General features: G+C 49.5%; 1 protein-coding gene across 1 annotated transcript; it reads right to left on the reverse strand.

Moving 5' to 3' along the window:
• Nucleotides 1-2,954: 2,954 nt before the first annotated feature.
• Nucleotides 2,955-5,725, reverse strand: GPR27 (G protein-coupled receptor 27). The gene has a single exon (XM_083493071.1). It carries the CDS (start codon nucleotides 4,997-4,999, stop codon nucleotides 3,848-3,850), a length of 1,152 nt encoding a protein of 383 aa, XP_083349197.1. The 5' UTR covers nucleotides 5,000-5,725; the 3' UTR covers nucleotides 2,955-3,847.
• Nucleotides 5,726-16,046: the final 10,321 nt, after the last annotated feature.

The following is a 16,046-nucleotide window of genomic DNA, read 5'->3' on the forward strand; positions in this document are numbered from 1 at the left end:
ACACCTTCATGTCAAGTTCTCTCTCTACAATTAATATGATGGCTGCTGAGATAGCATTCAGTTCTTCTTTGCTCGCCTTCTTATTGAACTACATTAAAATGTTAACTTCTGCTATACCACCAAAGCTCATTCATTTTTTAAAAAACAAATCTGATGGCGCATACTGTTCCTGTATTTCCAAAAAGTAAGCTCAGCAAAAGTACTTACAGTAGTTAACAGTTAGCTTAGTGATATTTTTAGAAACTGTTTACCACATAATCTGCAGTTTTTTTAAAAAAAACCCAGAACATTAATAATTTAAAAATGATATCTGGTATTACCGTGCAAGGCAGATAAGCAATTATGTGCAGGAACTGCTTTGTCTACTAAAATTAGTGATACACAAATTATCTAGAGACTCTTCTGACATTAACAGATGAGGAGCCATTTAGAAACACACATTTGTTTTAACAGATGTGGGGGAAGGGAAGAGTTGTTCTATTTAGGCCTATAAATTAGCATGAACTTGGAATTATTATTATTATTACTATTATTATTATTTAGAAATGTGCAATCCTTTTTAGGATGCATAGAACTGGGATGCAATATGAGTTCACGTGTAAGTAAGTCCTACCGTGTTCCCAAGGATGTGCATGTCCTCTGGATTGAAACTAGGTAAAAGGTAAAGGACCCCTGACAATTAAGTCCAGTCACAAACGACTCTGGGGTTGCAGCCCTCATCTCGCTTTATTGGCCAAGGGAGCCGTTTTTCCGGGTCACGTGGCCAGCATGACTAAGCCGCTTCCGGCGAAACCAGAGCAGCGCACGGAAATGTCGTTTACCTTCCCGCCGGAGCAGTACCTATTTATCTACTTGCACTTTGATGTGCTTTCGAACTGCTAGGTTGGCAGGAGCTGGGACCGAACAACAGGAGCTCACCCCGTCACGGGGATTCGAACCGCCAACCTTCCGATCGGGAAGCCCAAGGCTCAGTGGTTTAGACCAGTGTTTCCCAACCTTTTTTGGGCAAAGGCACACTTGTTTCATGAAAAAAATCTCGAGGCACACCACCATTACAGCCCCGTGACGTCAGCGCGCAGCGTCACGCCGGGAGGGACATGAATTGCTAGCAAATTACATAATCACCTCCTTGAGGGCTGGCTCATCTTCTCCGAAGGCAGAACCCCATTAATTAACAGCACAGACTCACACCATAGCCAAGACGAGGGGGGAAAACCTCAGTCATGCACAGTCATGCACAAGTGGGGGCTAAATGAGGATGAAGACCGGGCAGAGAGCAGGGTTCAAATCACCCCACCTGGCCAGGACAATCCCTGGGTGCTCCCTTGGGCCACTCGCCTGACCCACCTCGCAGGGCTGTTGTTGCGAGGATAACACGGGGAGAACCACGCGCGCCCCCGGGAGCTCCTTGGAGGAGAAAGCGGGCGATGAATGCAATGCACGAAATATATGAGAGGCGACCAGGTTTTGCAGGTGAGGGGCCCCCGCCAGCCTCCGCTTCCAACACCCGGCGCAACAACGCCAAAGTTTCCCCCCGGGCTCGGCTCGGGGAGCAGCGCTGCTCCCCCCCGGCTCCCCTTCGCCCTCCCGGCTCTCTCTGCCGCCCACTGGGGACCCCCCTCACCTGCCAAGTCCGGAGCGCCGGTGGAAGTTGCATGCATGCATGCAGGGCGCCGCGTTGCCATTGCATTGCACTGCACTCCATGCAACGCCTGCACACATGCATTGCCTTGCACGCCCGCCAAGGGGTCTCCCCGCGGTCCGATGCGTCCCCTCCGGCGCGGATGCAGCATTGCAAAAATAACCCCCCCCCCGACGCAGCCCTACCTGGGGGGCAGCCTCCGCCTCCGCCGCTCCGCCTCCGCGGGGATCCCCGGGCTCCATCCTGCCGCCCGATCTCCGCGGGGGCGCAGGCAGGCTGCGCGGGGTCTGCACGGAAGAGCCCCTGCCCGCCCGGCCGCCGCCGCTGCGCTCATTCCATGGCCGGGAGAAGAGCGCTTCAAACAAAACGCCCGGCCCGCCAGGCCACGCTGGGAAACGTAGTTCGCGCACCCCGCGCGGGCGCGGAGCCCAAGGGCGAGGGGACTACGGATCCCGGCAGCCCCCGCGCCGGGGACGGAGGGGGAGAGGCCGGGTGCAGGGATGGAGGGACGGGTGGGCGAGCGAGTGAGTGGCAGCCGCCAAGCCTTGGCCGAGAGCCAGGAAGGGCCTCCCCGGAGGAGGAGGAGGAGGGAGGCGCAGAGCGGGAGGGAGGGAGGGAGGGAACCCCAGGGGTCATCTAGTGACGGCGCCCCAATCGAAAATTTGACTTCAAAAAAAAAAACTTTCGAATTTTTTAATTTTTCCCGCGGCACACCAGGCAACATCTCGCGGCACACTAGTGTGCCGCGGAACAGTGGTTGGGAAACACTGGTTTAGACCACAGCGCTACCCGCGAAACCAGGGTCTAAGAACAAATTACAGGGCAAAGTCGAGGGCAGGGGATCTGCTTCTGCCGCCTTATTAAAAAAACCTGCCTATTTCCCAGTTTTTTGTTCCCACTGGAAACAATGGACAGAGAAATTTACACACACAGAAAAATGCTCAAATCCCCCCCACACACACACACTTGGGGATGCTGAGGATCCGGTAGGTCTTTGGAGCCAAACTGCTGTGCAGAATGGCCCTGAAATTTTCCCTCACTTGACATACTAGTGCCACAACACCAACCTCAGTTAAGTCAGAGCTTCAGTTGAACTGGCACATCTGAGAGGGAGGCACCACACCAGATCTACCTCTTCCATGTTGTCTCCCAAATCTGAGGAATTGACCCAAGCTGCCCTATAGTCCTGGGACAACCCTGCCAGGAACCACAGGAATGCACCCATACATAATTATTATTTTCTTCCTGTAGCATAGGTTGTAGGCAAGCCATGCCAGAACAAGAGTAGAAAGCAAAGCATAAACATTTGATGTACGAGAATTGAACAGTGTTTTTATTAAAACAGTCAAGATGTACAAGTATTGTCCAGTATTTGTAGATAACATTTTAAAAAGCCAATAAAGTATGAAAGTCAGTGTGATTTTAAAAACCTGATATTGACAGTTTTTTTAAAGTTGATATGTAATCAATTTGCTTTTTAAAATTATCATTTCCTCTCCCCCCGCCCCACCAAAGGGGTTCTGAAATACTATCAAAGGAACAGTGCAACAAGAAAATGTAAGTTAGTCTACGTCAAAGCAAGTGAACCTAATTCTCTTCAGGTCAATAGGAAACGACCTAATAACTTGAGTAAGGTGAAGATGTAGGTTAGGGTAGCATCTCACGTTTCTCTATTTCAGGCAAAGTTAGAAATTCACTGCTTTAAGTACTGAAATAAAAATTAATCCAAAAGCTCCCCAGCAAGAAACGACTTCTAAACACAGTACAGTTTCTCCTTCTTGGTCACCCTTTAAAAACAAACACTGTAATACAATATTTTGAGGTCATCAAAAATAACACTTTAGTATAAAATTTCATCTTGGCCTTTTATCAAATCTTACATGAATAAAATCGCTTAGACTTTATCAAAACCAGTAGGGTCTTAAAAAAAACAACACAAAATTATGGCCTTTTTATCCATGTCAGAATCATTTGTAGAAATGTTAGAAGCAGCCAAGAAAGTTGGAGCCCTGTGTTACTTCCCCGATTTCTTCCCCTCCCCTCCCCCCCCAAATCCCCCTAACACATAAATAAATAAATATCTTAAAACCTAAGGGTGTGGGGGAAAGTCAAGGTGTCTCCTTAGATAACAATTTCTCAAGTGCATATACCAAAAAAAAAAAAAAAAGCGCATAGAGAGTACTGTTTTCAATTGGAAAGATAAAACTACATCCCAAAATTCTTCAGATCACACAGAATGGTGCCTTGAGTATTTTGTATGCTTTGGCAGCAGAGGAAATGAGCTCTGAAACAGACTCTGAGCTCCTTATTGAAAATGAAGCACAGGATGGGGTTGACCCCTGCCTGGGCAAAGGTCATCCAGACAGAAGTGGTCAAGTAGACTTGGGGGATGGCGCTAGCCTTGATGAAGACCCGCAGGTAACAGGCCACAATGTAGGGGGACCAGAGAAGCAGGAAGAGAAGGGTGATCATGTAGAACATCTTGCAGATCCTCTTCTCCGTTTTGAACTCCTCCAAGACCAGCAGCCTCTTGATCTGGCTATGGGTGGTGTTCTGCCGGATGCCCACCAAAGTGGGAGGAGTGGGACCCCGGCCAAAGCCAGCGGTCCAGTTCGCGGCCGCCTGGCCGGTGGCCCCGGGCCCATGGAAAGTCCAGTTCTGGCTAATGGCCGGCACCAACTGAGCAGGCTTCATCTTGCGGTGGCTGTGGATGAAGAAGAGGAGCTTGACGTACACCAGGTGGGTGGCGGCGACGACGGTGGCGAGCATGAGCATGAAGCCCAGCGTGTCGTTGGCCTTGACGTAGCGGTGCTCGAAGATGCACTGCTCTTCCTCGCGGATGAACTTGTAGGTGCCCACGTCAAAGACGGGCGGGAAGGCCATGGCCATGGAGAGGGTCCACACCATGCACACCACCGCCAGGCAGGTCCAGCCCGTCATGCGCTTGGCGTAGAAGCGGTGGTGCGCGATGGCCATGTAGCGCGTCACGCCCACGCAGAAGAGCAGGAAGGCGGCGTGGAAGCAGAAGAGCACGGCCAGGAAGGCCAGCACCTTGCAGCTGAGCGCGCCGTGCGGCCAGGCGCCCGCGCCGCTGTGCACCGACAGCATGACGAAGGGGAAGCAGGCCAGCGAGCGCAGCCCGTCGGCCAGGCACAGGTCCAGCAGCAGGTAGTAGGGCGCGCGGTGCAGGGGCCGCTCCTTGAGGATGAGCCACGCGAAGAGCCCGTTGCCCGCCAGGCTGAGGCACAGGATCAAGCCCAGCGTGGTCAGCTTGAGGCCCGAGGCGCTGAGTAGGCCGCCGGGGCCGGGCAAGTGCGGGCTGCTGCTGCTGCTTGCAAACTCGCTGGCGTTCGCCATGGAGCGAGGCTGAGGATCGCCCACCTCCCCGCCGACCCTGAGGCACAAACGCTGCGGAAGGAGCGAGCAGACGGGGCTTCTCCTCAACAGCAGCTAGCGGCGGCGCCGCCTCGCCCCGCCGGGCTCTCCCGCCTCCGAGACCAGCTGCCTTCTTCGCCTACCGCCGCCCGATCTGCTCCTCTCCGCGAGGGCGGCATCGTCCGCCTCCTCCCCGCTCGCTCCCCCGCGCCTCGCCCCCCAGCAGCGGCCACCTCGAGCTGTGCGGGCGCCGCCGGGCGCAGCCCATTCCCGCGCGCCGCTGCGCTCAGTTCCGCCGAGCCGACGCCGCCTCCGTCTCCGCCAGCATCGCGATCGGCTCCTGGCTCGTTAGGGGGCGGCCATCGCCGTCGCCATCCAACTTTAAAAGGCTCCCGGGAGGGATGCAGCGGGCGACCCCGGCAGAAAGCAGCAGCAGGAGGAGGAAAGGCTGGCACCGACGAGGGTCCCCTTTCCCCGGCCTGGGGCGCGCTGCTGCCGCCGCCGCCCTGCCAGCATCGCGCCTTTTGTTGCCCGCCGCCCTCCTCCTATTGTCTGCTTCCTCGTCTCTCGCTCGCTCGCTCTCTACCGACTCCTACCGCACGGCTTTCGCAGCGGAGGCCGGGCTTCCCTCGGCCACTTTCTCCTCCGCGCCATCACCGCCGCCGCCGTCTTCCCAGCCAGCGGCAGCGCCGAGGGGAAGGGCGAGCGCGCCGCGGCTCGCGATCGAGGGCAGGTATTGGCTGGGGCCGCGCTTCCGGCGGGGAGGCTGCTGCTGCTGCCGCCGCCGCTGCTGCCGGAGATCAGGTTCAGGGGTGGGGTGGGGTAGTAGGGGGCGCAGGCTGAGCCTGCGCAAAGAGGAAGGCAGAGAGATGGAGGGGCGGGGAAGGAGAGGTGGAGGGGAGCGCAGAGGCAGAGGCAGAGGCAAGCCGCAGGCGACGGCAGCTGCCGCTCCTCTGCCTCTCCCTCTAAGGACCAGCGAAAGCGCTCAGAGGCATCGGCGCCTGCTTGCCGGCGGGGCGAGAGGGGGGGGTTCTCAGCAGCAGATGGGGAAACAATGGCCATTCAGAAGTCCTGTTGTTGCTGCTGCTGCCCACACTCATCCGCCGTCCGTGAGCATCCTGACAGATCCGGAGCGAATTGGCCCAGATGACTGGGAACACCGCTAGACGAGCCACAAGACCTGCGGTAGAGAAGCACGCAAAATTAAAATTAAGAGACACCTGAGTTCTAGACTGACTGTGTGACCATTGAACACCAGGGCTGGGCCCCACGATGATAGGAAGTTCTCGCCACATCAGAATTCATAAAATCATAGAATTGTAAGAGTTGGAAGGGACCCTTGGGAACCTCTAGTCCAACCCCCTGCAGTGCAGAAATATGCAACTATCCTATACGGGGATTGAACCAGAAATCTTGGCATTACCTAGAACCCTTGGGAGGGGTTGGCTGTGTACCCACTGTGCGTTTCCCTGCCCACAAGAATCCTGGAGACTACAATTCCCAGCACTCTTAAACTACAGTTCCCATGATTCTTTTCTTGAGGGGGGGAGGCACTTTAAATGTGTCCTAAAAGGATGGTGTGTATGCAGTGGCTTTGGTGTAAACGAATACTTCATGGGCCCCATTCCCCACATCTTTGCAGAAATATCTCTTACCCAGGAACCTTCATCTCAGCATTCCTCCCTATTGCCAGCAATCAAAATCTACGAAAGAGAATGGCCTAAGCATGCACGCTCTACCTGGTTGGCAAATTTAGCACCTGGGTAGGTGTTCCATCCATCATAATGTCAAAAACAGCCCTGTGAAGGCAGGCTCCAACATCAGAAGTCGGAAACTCCCCTGGAGGTGGGTAGAGAAGGCAAACACCCAGGGAAGCAAGAACAGCTGGCTGCCTATCTCTGTTTGTCACTCCTTGTTTATCTTGTCTCTCTCTTTTCAAGGTTTAATCATCCCTGTTTCTCTCCCTCTCAACCCCTAGGCATAATTAGCCCCTCTAGAAGAGATGATAAGCTGAGATAAACGGGTTGTTTGGGATCCCCTCCAGCCTTCTCTGCCTCTTTAGAGAAGGGCAGAGGCTTCAGAAATCTCAGCAGCCAGAGCCCGATATCCATGTACGCAGCAGCTTTTGACATGATGAGCCTGACATTCAGCCAGGATCTCAAATTCCTGGTGGTCACCGTAAATCCCTGCTTTAGCGTGTGAAAACGGAATTGCCGGAGCCCCATATTCTCATGCCTTGGCTTGCTCCTCTTGGCCCCTGTTTAAAAGACAGGATTCATCACCCATGTTCTCAGGGACAGAGGTAAAAATGTTTCCTTTTGCAGCTAAAAGAGGGGGAAATGACCCCTCACCTAATGCTCACTAATCCCCAGATTAATGCCTTGGCATTTTGACCAGTCCTCAGTCAGCGCAATTGAAGGCAGAGGCACACAGCTGGCGGCAGATTATAGGCCTCTCAGCATAATATGGAATGGGGCTATATGCAAAGTAATTTACAGGGCCAGATTTTAACAGTTGCGGGTTATTTCTGTAGGACTGCACATTTATTTCACTAAGAAGAGCTGGCTGGTTTTGATAATTGATAGGCATTTACCAGTACAGTGGTGCCCCGCAAGACGAATGCCTCGCAAGACAGAAAACCCGCTAGACGAAAGGGTTTTCCGTTTTTGAGCTGCTTCGCAAGACGATTTCCCTTATGGGCTTGCTTTGCAAGACGAAAACGTCTTGCAAGTGTTCCAATTTTTTTTGCTCCCCCCCCTTTTTCTAAGCCGCTAATAGCCTTTTAGCTGCTAATCCGCTAAGCCTTTAATAGCCGCTAAGCCTTTAATAGCCGCTAAACCGCTAATAGCGCTAAGCCGCTAATAGGGTTGCTTCGCAAGACGAAAAAACCGCTAGACGAAGAGACTCGTGGAACGGATTAATTTCATCTTGCGAGGCACCACTGTATGACCATATTGCACATATATTCAGTGAGCTACAGTGTTGGTTTTCAAATACAATGGAAAGCGCTGGTTTTTACCTCCATGAGAGAGCACGTGATGCTCTGGGACACGAAAGGTCCAAGGCTCAGAAAGATTCCTCAGATAGCTGCTGCCAGTCAGTGTACACAATACGGATGCATTTTGAGCAGTAGTCGCTTGCTTCCTATGTTCCAGAATGGTCTGGGATTAAGGTAGCCAAAGAGCCACCTGCTGCTGTGCTGAGTGGTGATAAGACTGATTTTGGAGACCCTCCGATGACCAGTTCAGCTGCTTGTCAGATTCAAACCATTATACAGTGGCTGATGTTTTAATGCAGCCTTTCTCAACCTGTGGGTCCCCAGATGTCGTTGAACTACAACTCCCATCACCCCTAGCTAGCAAGGCCAGAGCTCAGGGGTGATGGCAGTTGTAGTCCAACAACATCTGGGGACACACAGGTTGAGAACCACTGTTTTAATGGGATCTTGTTAAGACTCCTTGGTTGCCATCAGTGATGTACTTTGGTCATCTGAGACTGTCTGCTTACAGGGGGCAGGGTCTTTAGATCAGCCTTGCCCAACCTGGTTCCCTCAAGATATTGGGGACTGCAGCTCCCATGCTGGCCAGGGCTGATGGGAGTTGTAGTCCAAAGCAGCTGGAAGTCACCAGGTTAGTGAAGGCTGCTTTAAATGGCAATGTACATTACTTCAGTCATTTTAAAATGTGGTAAGCCAGGTCTGCTGCTAATTCTGCTGGCTCTCTTTGGACCTCTGCCCAATAATTCAGCCCTGACAGCACTAGATACCGTTAGGCACAAAAATGGCAAACAAATAACAAACAAGTTTTGTGGGACTTCCTTCCAGCTGAGGTCAGACAGCTCCCTGCTGAACTTCCAGTACCTACTGAAGATTTTTATTCCAGCAGGCATTTTAACTGAAATTTGATTTTATATTTCTAACTGATTTATTTTTATACTGTATCTTTGTAAGCCGCTTAAAGACTTTTGTAGTGAAGGGTTATGAGATATATAATATTGTGTTTGTGTGTGTGTGTGTGTGTGTGTGTGTGTTTTCTCCAAATCAGAGTCTATTATTTCTCCAAGCCAGCTTCTGAAAAGGGTATTTGGAAGAGGACTTCTTTTTTTTTTAATACTTTTTATTAGCTTTTTCAAGTAAACACAAAAGAGAAATAAAAGACAAATACAAAAACAGACAAAATAATAAAAAATACAATAAAACCATATTTACAATCATTTTTGGTATCAACAACTTATTTACACTGCATTAAGTCATGCCTCGACTTCCTTTCTTCCCAGTTGCCGATTTCTTGGTATGCCTCTTCTCTTAAGATTCTTTCCCCTATGTATATGGAAGAGGACTTCTTGAATAGTAAATGAACAAAATAAAAAAATTCCTTCCAGTAGCACCTTAAAGACCAACTAAGTTAGTTCTTGGTATGAGCTTTCGTGTGCATGCACACTTCTTCTTCAGAAGAAGTGTGCATGCACACGAAAGCTCATACCAAGAACTAACTTAGTTGGTCTTTAAGGTGTTACTGGAAGGAATTTTTTTATTTTGACTATGGCAGACCAACACGGCTACCTATCTGTAACAGTAAATGAACAGTTCATGTTTACTCAGTCCTGAACATGAGATAAAACAATTTTAAATAGATAAAAAGTTTTCAGATATTGTTATGAAAATAAAAAGGTACTAAAAGCTGTGCACAATTCCGCAGATCATTCTGCTTGTTCCTCAGTTCCAACACTGTTTTTTGTATGCCAGAAGGCCAAAGTCTCCTTCACTTTACACCACTGCAAATGTGATATGACGCCATGAAACGGTTATATTTTACATAACTGACTCAGACTGCAGCCTGAAGACTCATCCAGGGCAATTTAGGCTAATTTGTCATGTATCCTAAATAGGTTTCATTGACCCGTGGCTTTGTTCCCTTTGCAGCTTTTGACATTGCCCTGGTAGCAAAATAAGAGATAATTGAATTTGGGGGTTTTGCTTACCACTAGCATGTACAAGCTGGTTTGACTTGCTAGGTTTCTCATCTGCTTGCAGTACATTGCCAATGGGTTGGTTAGTGTTTGTGCAGCTTTTGAGACATTTCACACATTTTTATAGAGAGTACATGGACACCATCTCTCTAGGCTGAAGAATCATTCACCCAAAGGCTCCCTGTGAAGTCAGCAGCAATATATTTGAGAAGGTAGCTAACAGCAGTGATATAAACAGTGTAGGAGAAACTATTGTGGTCCCATTGGATGGTGTGTTGTTAAGGCTGTAACTGGGAGGCCTGAGTTCAAACTGCATGCAGTCAAGAAAGCCCCGGTTTGCCGGCAGTAAAGCACCATCGCTTAGCCTTAAGTTCCCTATCTGGAAAACAGAGACAATAGCCTCCCAGATAAGGAATTTTGATGGCAAAGCAATGCTGCAGATCCTTTGACAAGGTCTGTGCAAGCAGTGTTGTTCCTATTGCCTGTTAAGAAATCCAAATGTGTCACAAAGTGAGACCATGCTATTTGCCAAGGAGACTCAGATATTGGGCCCAGAATGAAATATATGTATCAAAATGCAAAATAGCCTGGCACTCACACTGACTGAGCTACAGTTCCACAGAGGAGCCTTTAGGTGCTGGGTTGTGTTACTGAGATGTGATGGATGGAGCTAGGAAGGCTGAGAGAATTAGGTATGCTATGGGATAGGGTGCTATTTATTTATTTAGAATACTTGCACCTCACTTTATAGTCCCAAGAGGGTCACAAATCAACTTCACACACACACACACTGTGTGTGTGTGTGTGTGTGTGTTATCAGAAACAAACATGTGACAGGATTATCCAAGTGGCATTTGCTGTCTATATTGTTGGCCTTCCTTTATGTTGACTTGCCTCCACCTTCTAAGCAGCAGAACCCAAGGAAAGGGGGCTGAGAAGCTAGAATTCACTCAGCCAACAATGGAGGCAAGTCTTTCCTTGCTGGTGGTTGCCAGGCAACAGCTCCCACAAAGGTTGTCTGAGGGAAAAGCAGCTAAGGTGGTGGTGGTTCTGGTTCAGTATATGATGGCGCCAAATCACGAGGAAACTACAAATGCCCTGTCATGAGCCACACATTTGTCAGCTGTGGTGACTTTGCAAGAAGGCTGCTCAGATGTCAGTTGGGAATTGTTAAGGCACTGCACTCAATAGGAGTGGACATAGGGGGCACAATTCAAATAATGAGTCCTGTCAGCTGGAACCCTGCACAAGGGCTTTCATTTGTGCAACAGTGCTTCCAACCCCCAAAATGGCTCAGGGGCCCCAGGAGATCTCCCAGAATAGCATTGGGGGGGGGACCATCATTGCCCTGATGGAATGATCACCTTAGCACAATGTCCGATTCCTGCCAGCGGCAAAACATGCCGCAAGATTAGTAGATACCAAGAGGTCAATTCACAGCCAAGGCAAAGATCCATGAACAAACAGGCAACTGTTTTGGAGGACCATTCTAGGTTTGAAAAGACATAATTCAGGGTTTAGGTCTGAGAAAGTCAAGCATGGGTAGGTAATACGACCAGGGCCACAAGTGTTCTGAAATCCAAAAAGCAAGCCATGTCAGGATAATGAAACCAGGTGGTTCTTCAGTCTGTTATGCTGAGGAGCTAGTTGCAAATGAGAGCCACTTTCAGGACTTGTGCTCTAAAAGGATGGTCCTTGTTTGTCACCCTAATTCCACTGCTTGGCATCACTTCAATACCAGGAAAACCAAGCCAGTTGCTCTGTGTGCAGATGTAATTCTGCAATAACTTTTTGTGAGCTCTTTACCCGTGGAGGCTGACGTGCTTTCGAACTGCTAGGTTGGCAGGAGCTGGGACTGAGCAACGGGAGCTCACTCCATCATGATGTGGATTCAAACTGCTGACCCTCCAATCCCCAAGCCCAACTATACTAGGGAATGGCTGCCTGGTTCCTGCTCGAGTCTCTGTGTTGCTCTTGAAGAACACAGCAGGAGCAAGGATGGGGGTAAAGCTAGAATGTGTCGATTCTGCTTGCCATTGGCCCTGGCTCCACCTACTGTTGGCCTCCTTGCCTTCTGCCCTACCATTCTCAATGGGCACCAGTTACTACTGTATTTCTCTCTATGCCACAACAGTGGGTAGCTGTTTTATGAACTGGTGACTGATATATGACCTATAGCTGATCAATCTAGTGAGCACCCCGTCAAAGGATTCCATTTCGTCCAGGATCCTGTTTTCCTAATGGGTGGCTTTGTTCCCAGTTACACTCTTAAAATAGTTGCTGAGTAAGTTCCACTCTGCCCGCAAACCTTCTCTGCTACAAGAACATCTCCTCTTCGGTTTCTCCATCTGACTGTGAGTCAGGCAGGGTTGGCATCTCTATTCTTCTCCATAACTGAGTGGGAGATTATTTTGACTGGAAACAACCAGACGTGAGTAGCACGCCTATGAATACCTCTCCATCGATTCCATTTGCTTAGAGGTTTTTTTTATTTACCCATGTAGGATCCTAAAAGGGCTGGCTTAAAGGAGTGGGGGGCAGGGGGAGAGAGAATAAGCCGATATTCAGTTTCATCCCTGCCTTTTGTAAGTCGGATGCCTGTGTGCCACAGGCAACATACTGCTCTTTGGAGACCCAGCTTTTGTGGAACAGCTCCCCTGTGACAACGGGACACAGCCGAAGCCGGAGCCATGAGGGAGGATGTATCATCCAGTAAGCATGCATTCACGTTGTTCAGTGTGAGCCTTTGATTGCTGCCGCTGCCAAATGCTGTGCAGGCTGAAATGTGTTGGATGGAGGTTTGCTTTCCAGACATTTGGTGTAGAGGGCTGGATGCAACGCAGCCAGTAGGATCTTGCATCCCGCAGTGGTTTCCTCCATCAGCAGAATCAGGAGGGAAAGCAGTTTTTCAAAGATTCCTCGTGCCCCTCTACAGATTCCCATGCATGCACCCAAAATGCGCTAGAGAGAGCTGGAGGATAATTTTGGAATAGCAGGGGAAGTGGTGTGGGGCAGAGGCTGCAGGAGAAATGAGGGAATCAGAAAAGAATATCCTGCCCTCTTCCCTTGCTTTGCTGACCAAAATCTCTGTGGAGTTAAAAAGACTTCCATCAGCATGAGGGAATACAATCCGATGCTTTTAGCTACTAATTTAATTTATTTATTTTTTAAATATGACATGCCTTCTTTATAAAAAAATGAACTCAGAATTTCTTATAGCAAAGAATTCCTATCAAAACACATGAATTGTAAAAATACATTAAAACTACTAAAATCCATTACATGCCATAAAACTGAGAGTAGGATAAAACAATTCTGGCATAAAACCAGGACAAACATTGATGTTTCCCACAAGGGGGCGGGCATTCACGCTTCCCAGATTACCGTAAAGTAACAAATCTAGTTTTCATAACTACACTGCACTTTAAAACAAAACAAAACAAAACCCTAACAAAATTCTCTGTGTTTTGCATAAAACCAATAAAAATAAAACAACGAACAACATTCAGTAAAGATTGCTAAGAACAAAGAGGAAATGAGGCACATTCAAAACACTACCTTACATCACAAATTAAACTGAGTGATGTACAAAACAAGAATTAAATATCAGAGTCCAGGAAAGCTTGGGTAGAAGTAACATCTTTCTTTCTTTTTAAGGGGGCACTTAATGGTAATTATTGTCTCCACCTCACTAATTACTCAAGGGAGGGCATTCCAAAGGGTAGGAGCTGTCACAGTGAATGCCCTCTTCCACTCTGACATAAAGTGAAAATCCATTGGACATGAAATGGCCAGCCAGATATCTTCAGAAAATCTTGAAGGTCAGCTTGGTCTGTACTGGGGAGGTGGTCTGCTAGGTATGCTGGTCCCACGTTGTTTGGGGCTTCAAACAACACAAAACTTGGACACTAATAGGCAGCTAGTGTTGATCTTTCAAAACTGGTGTACCAGACCATGGCTGTAGCACAGGTGGAAGAGATCTCATGCTGATGCCAAGTGAGCATGGGTTAGATCACACGATTGTACCTACCATGTGGTAGTAAGAAAACATACTCTGCTGCCTCCATTGCATCCTCTCACTGCCAGCTAGGAAAGCTCTTCTGCATGGTTCAGAGGTTGCCCAATAATAGCAGGTGACCCTCTGTTACTCCCAAAGAACCTCTGTGGTCATTTGGCAATGCACTTAGAGGATCAAGTCATTTGCTTATGGACCAAATTTGACAAGGTGAGGGGTATTAAATACCACTGGGGACAAAGTCATGGCCTGTGCTCAGAGACATAGCTGGGGACGGACGGACAGGGGACTTACTGCAGGGCCTGCAGCACGCCCAAGCCATGAGTCTCTCCTGGGTGTGACACAGTGGCTCGGGCACCTGCAGATACTGATCCTACAGTATCAAACACTTCTGGGAGATTTGAGAGAATCGGCAGGGTCACACTCCCCATCCCTCTCATAAGAACAACTTGCTTAATCAGGCTGATGGCCCATCTAGTCCAGAGTCCTGTTCTCACTGTAGCCAACCAGGTGCCTGTGGGAAGCCTGCAAACTGGACATGAGTGCAACAGCCCTCCCATCTCCTATGGGTTTTCAGCAACTGGTATTCAGAAGTATTACTGCCTCCAACTGTGGAGAAAGAGCATAGCCATCGATAGGCTTCTCCTCCATGAATTTGTCTAATCCTCTTTCAAAGACATCTGAGTTGGTGTCAGTGGCGTAGCGTGGGTTGTCAGCACCCGGGGCAAGGCAAGTAATTTGTGCCCCCTAACCCGTGGATTTGCGCCCCCTAACCCTAACCCCCAGATGTTGCGCCCGGTGCGGCCCGCACCCCCTGCACCCCCCACGCTACGCCACTGGTTGGTGTCCCCCACTGCCCCGTGAGAGTGAGTTCCATAGTTTAACTATGTGCTGCGTGAATAAGTGCTTTCTTTTATATCTCCCTAAGAAGGTCATCCACCAGGGCGACCAAGACCAATTGTCACAGTCCCGTCTATGGGTGATCGAAGTCCTGGCTGAGGACGTCGGGACCAGGGGCGAGATGGCAAGGTTGGAGCAGGAACAAGAGTCCAGAAGCCAGGAGTCAGGAAGTCAAGAGTCTGAGGGTCAGAGAGCCGGGAGTCAAGAAGTCAGGGCTCTGAGGGTCAGGAAGCAAGGAGTCATGAAGTCAAGGGTCCGGGGATCAAGAAGCTGGAAGCCAAATGCAGGAAGCGTGTTGCTGTGGCAAAGAGCTGAAGGAAAATGCTGACCTTATATCCCTTTCTGGCTCTTGCCATCAGGTACTGTGAGTTACCAATTGGCCTTACCTGTGCGGCTGCGCCTTGCCTCTTCAGAACTTAGGAAGGCCGCAGTCCTGCAAAGTCCTACTGGTCACAGGGCCTGGCTCCTGCACGCACTCCTGACACCAATTGTGTCCCTAGAGGAGTCCTGAACCCCAACTGGAATAGGTCGAGATAGTCAGTTTCTCCCAAGAAGGTCTACATCTGAACCACCACTGCATGGTAACGCAGACTGGCCAGGAGCCTGAGAAGTGTCCGCTCATCTCCATCGCTCTATTTCTTTTAGAGTCCACTAGTACTGAAATGGCAATTGTTAATCGTATCATGGCTCGCAAGCGAATGTTATGCCTCACCTCTATATCCCCCTGAAGCACTTTAGCTTGGCAAGTGGCTATCTCAACATGAGGCAGAAGTTCAGTGTCATTTTTTGTGAGAAAGTGTAGGCAGCTCGACTTTGAAACCAGCCTGCGTTCCTGTCATCACACAGTGGGTGTTTTGTCAGTGTGAATTAAGGCAATCGTTTTTGAAGCTACACTTCATTCATATTCTTAAGTTGCAGAAGGTATGTCAGGTGGCTCAGGGAAGTCAGCGAGACCCTAGATGTTGCAGTGGGGAAGAGAGAAAGAGAGGAGCGGCATGGTATAAAAAGAAAAAAAGAAAATTAAACCACACTCAAGAGTGTCCCTCAGCTACGTTCTGCGTTGGGAACCGATGCATACGGTTATGGTTGGAGAAATTTGTAAAGTGTTTGTCCCAGCCGGGGCTCCCAAACAGAATGCCCGCTGGC

Source organism: Podarcis liolepis, assembly GCF_965112155.1.
Source record: "Podarcis liolepis genome assembly, chromosome: 2".
Classification (NCBI taxonomy): Eukaryota; Metazoa; Chordata; class Lepidosauria; order Squamata; family Lacertidae; genus Podarcis; species Podarcis liolepis.

Bases quoted from the DNA above. Each gene is read 5' to 3' on its own strand.
- GPR27 (XM_083493071.1), bottom strand. From the start codon at position 4,999: ATGGCGAACGCCAGCGAGTTTGCAAGCAGCAGCAGCAGCCCGCACTTG.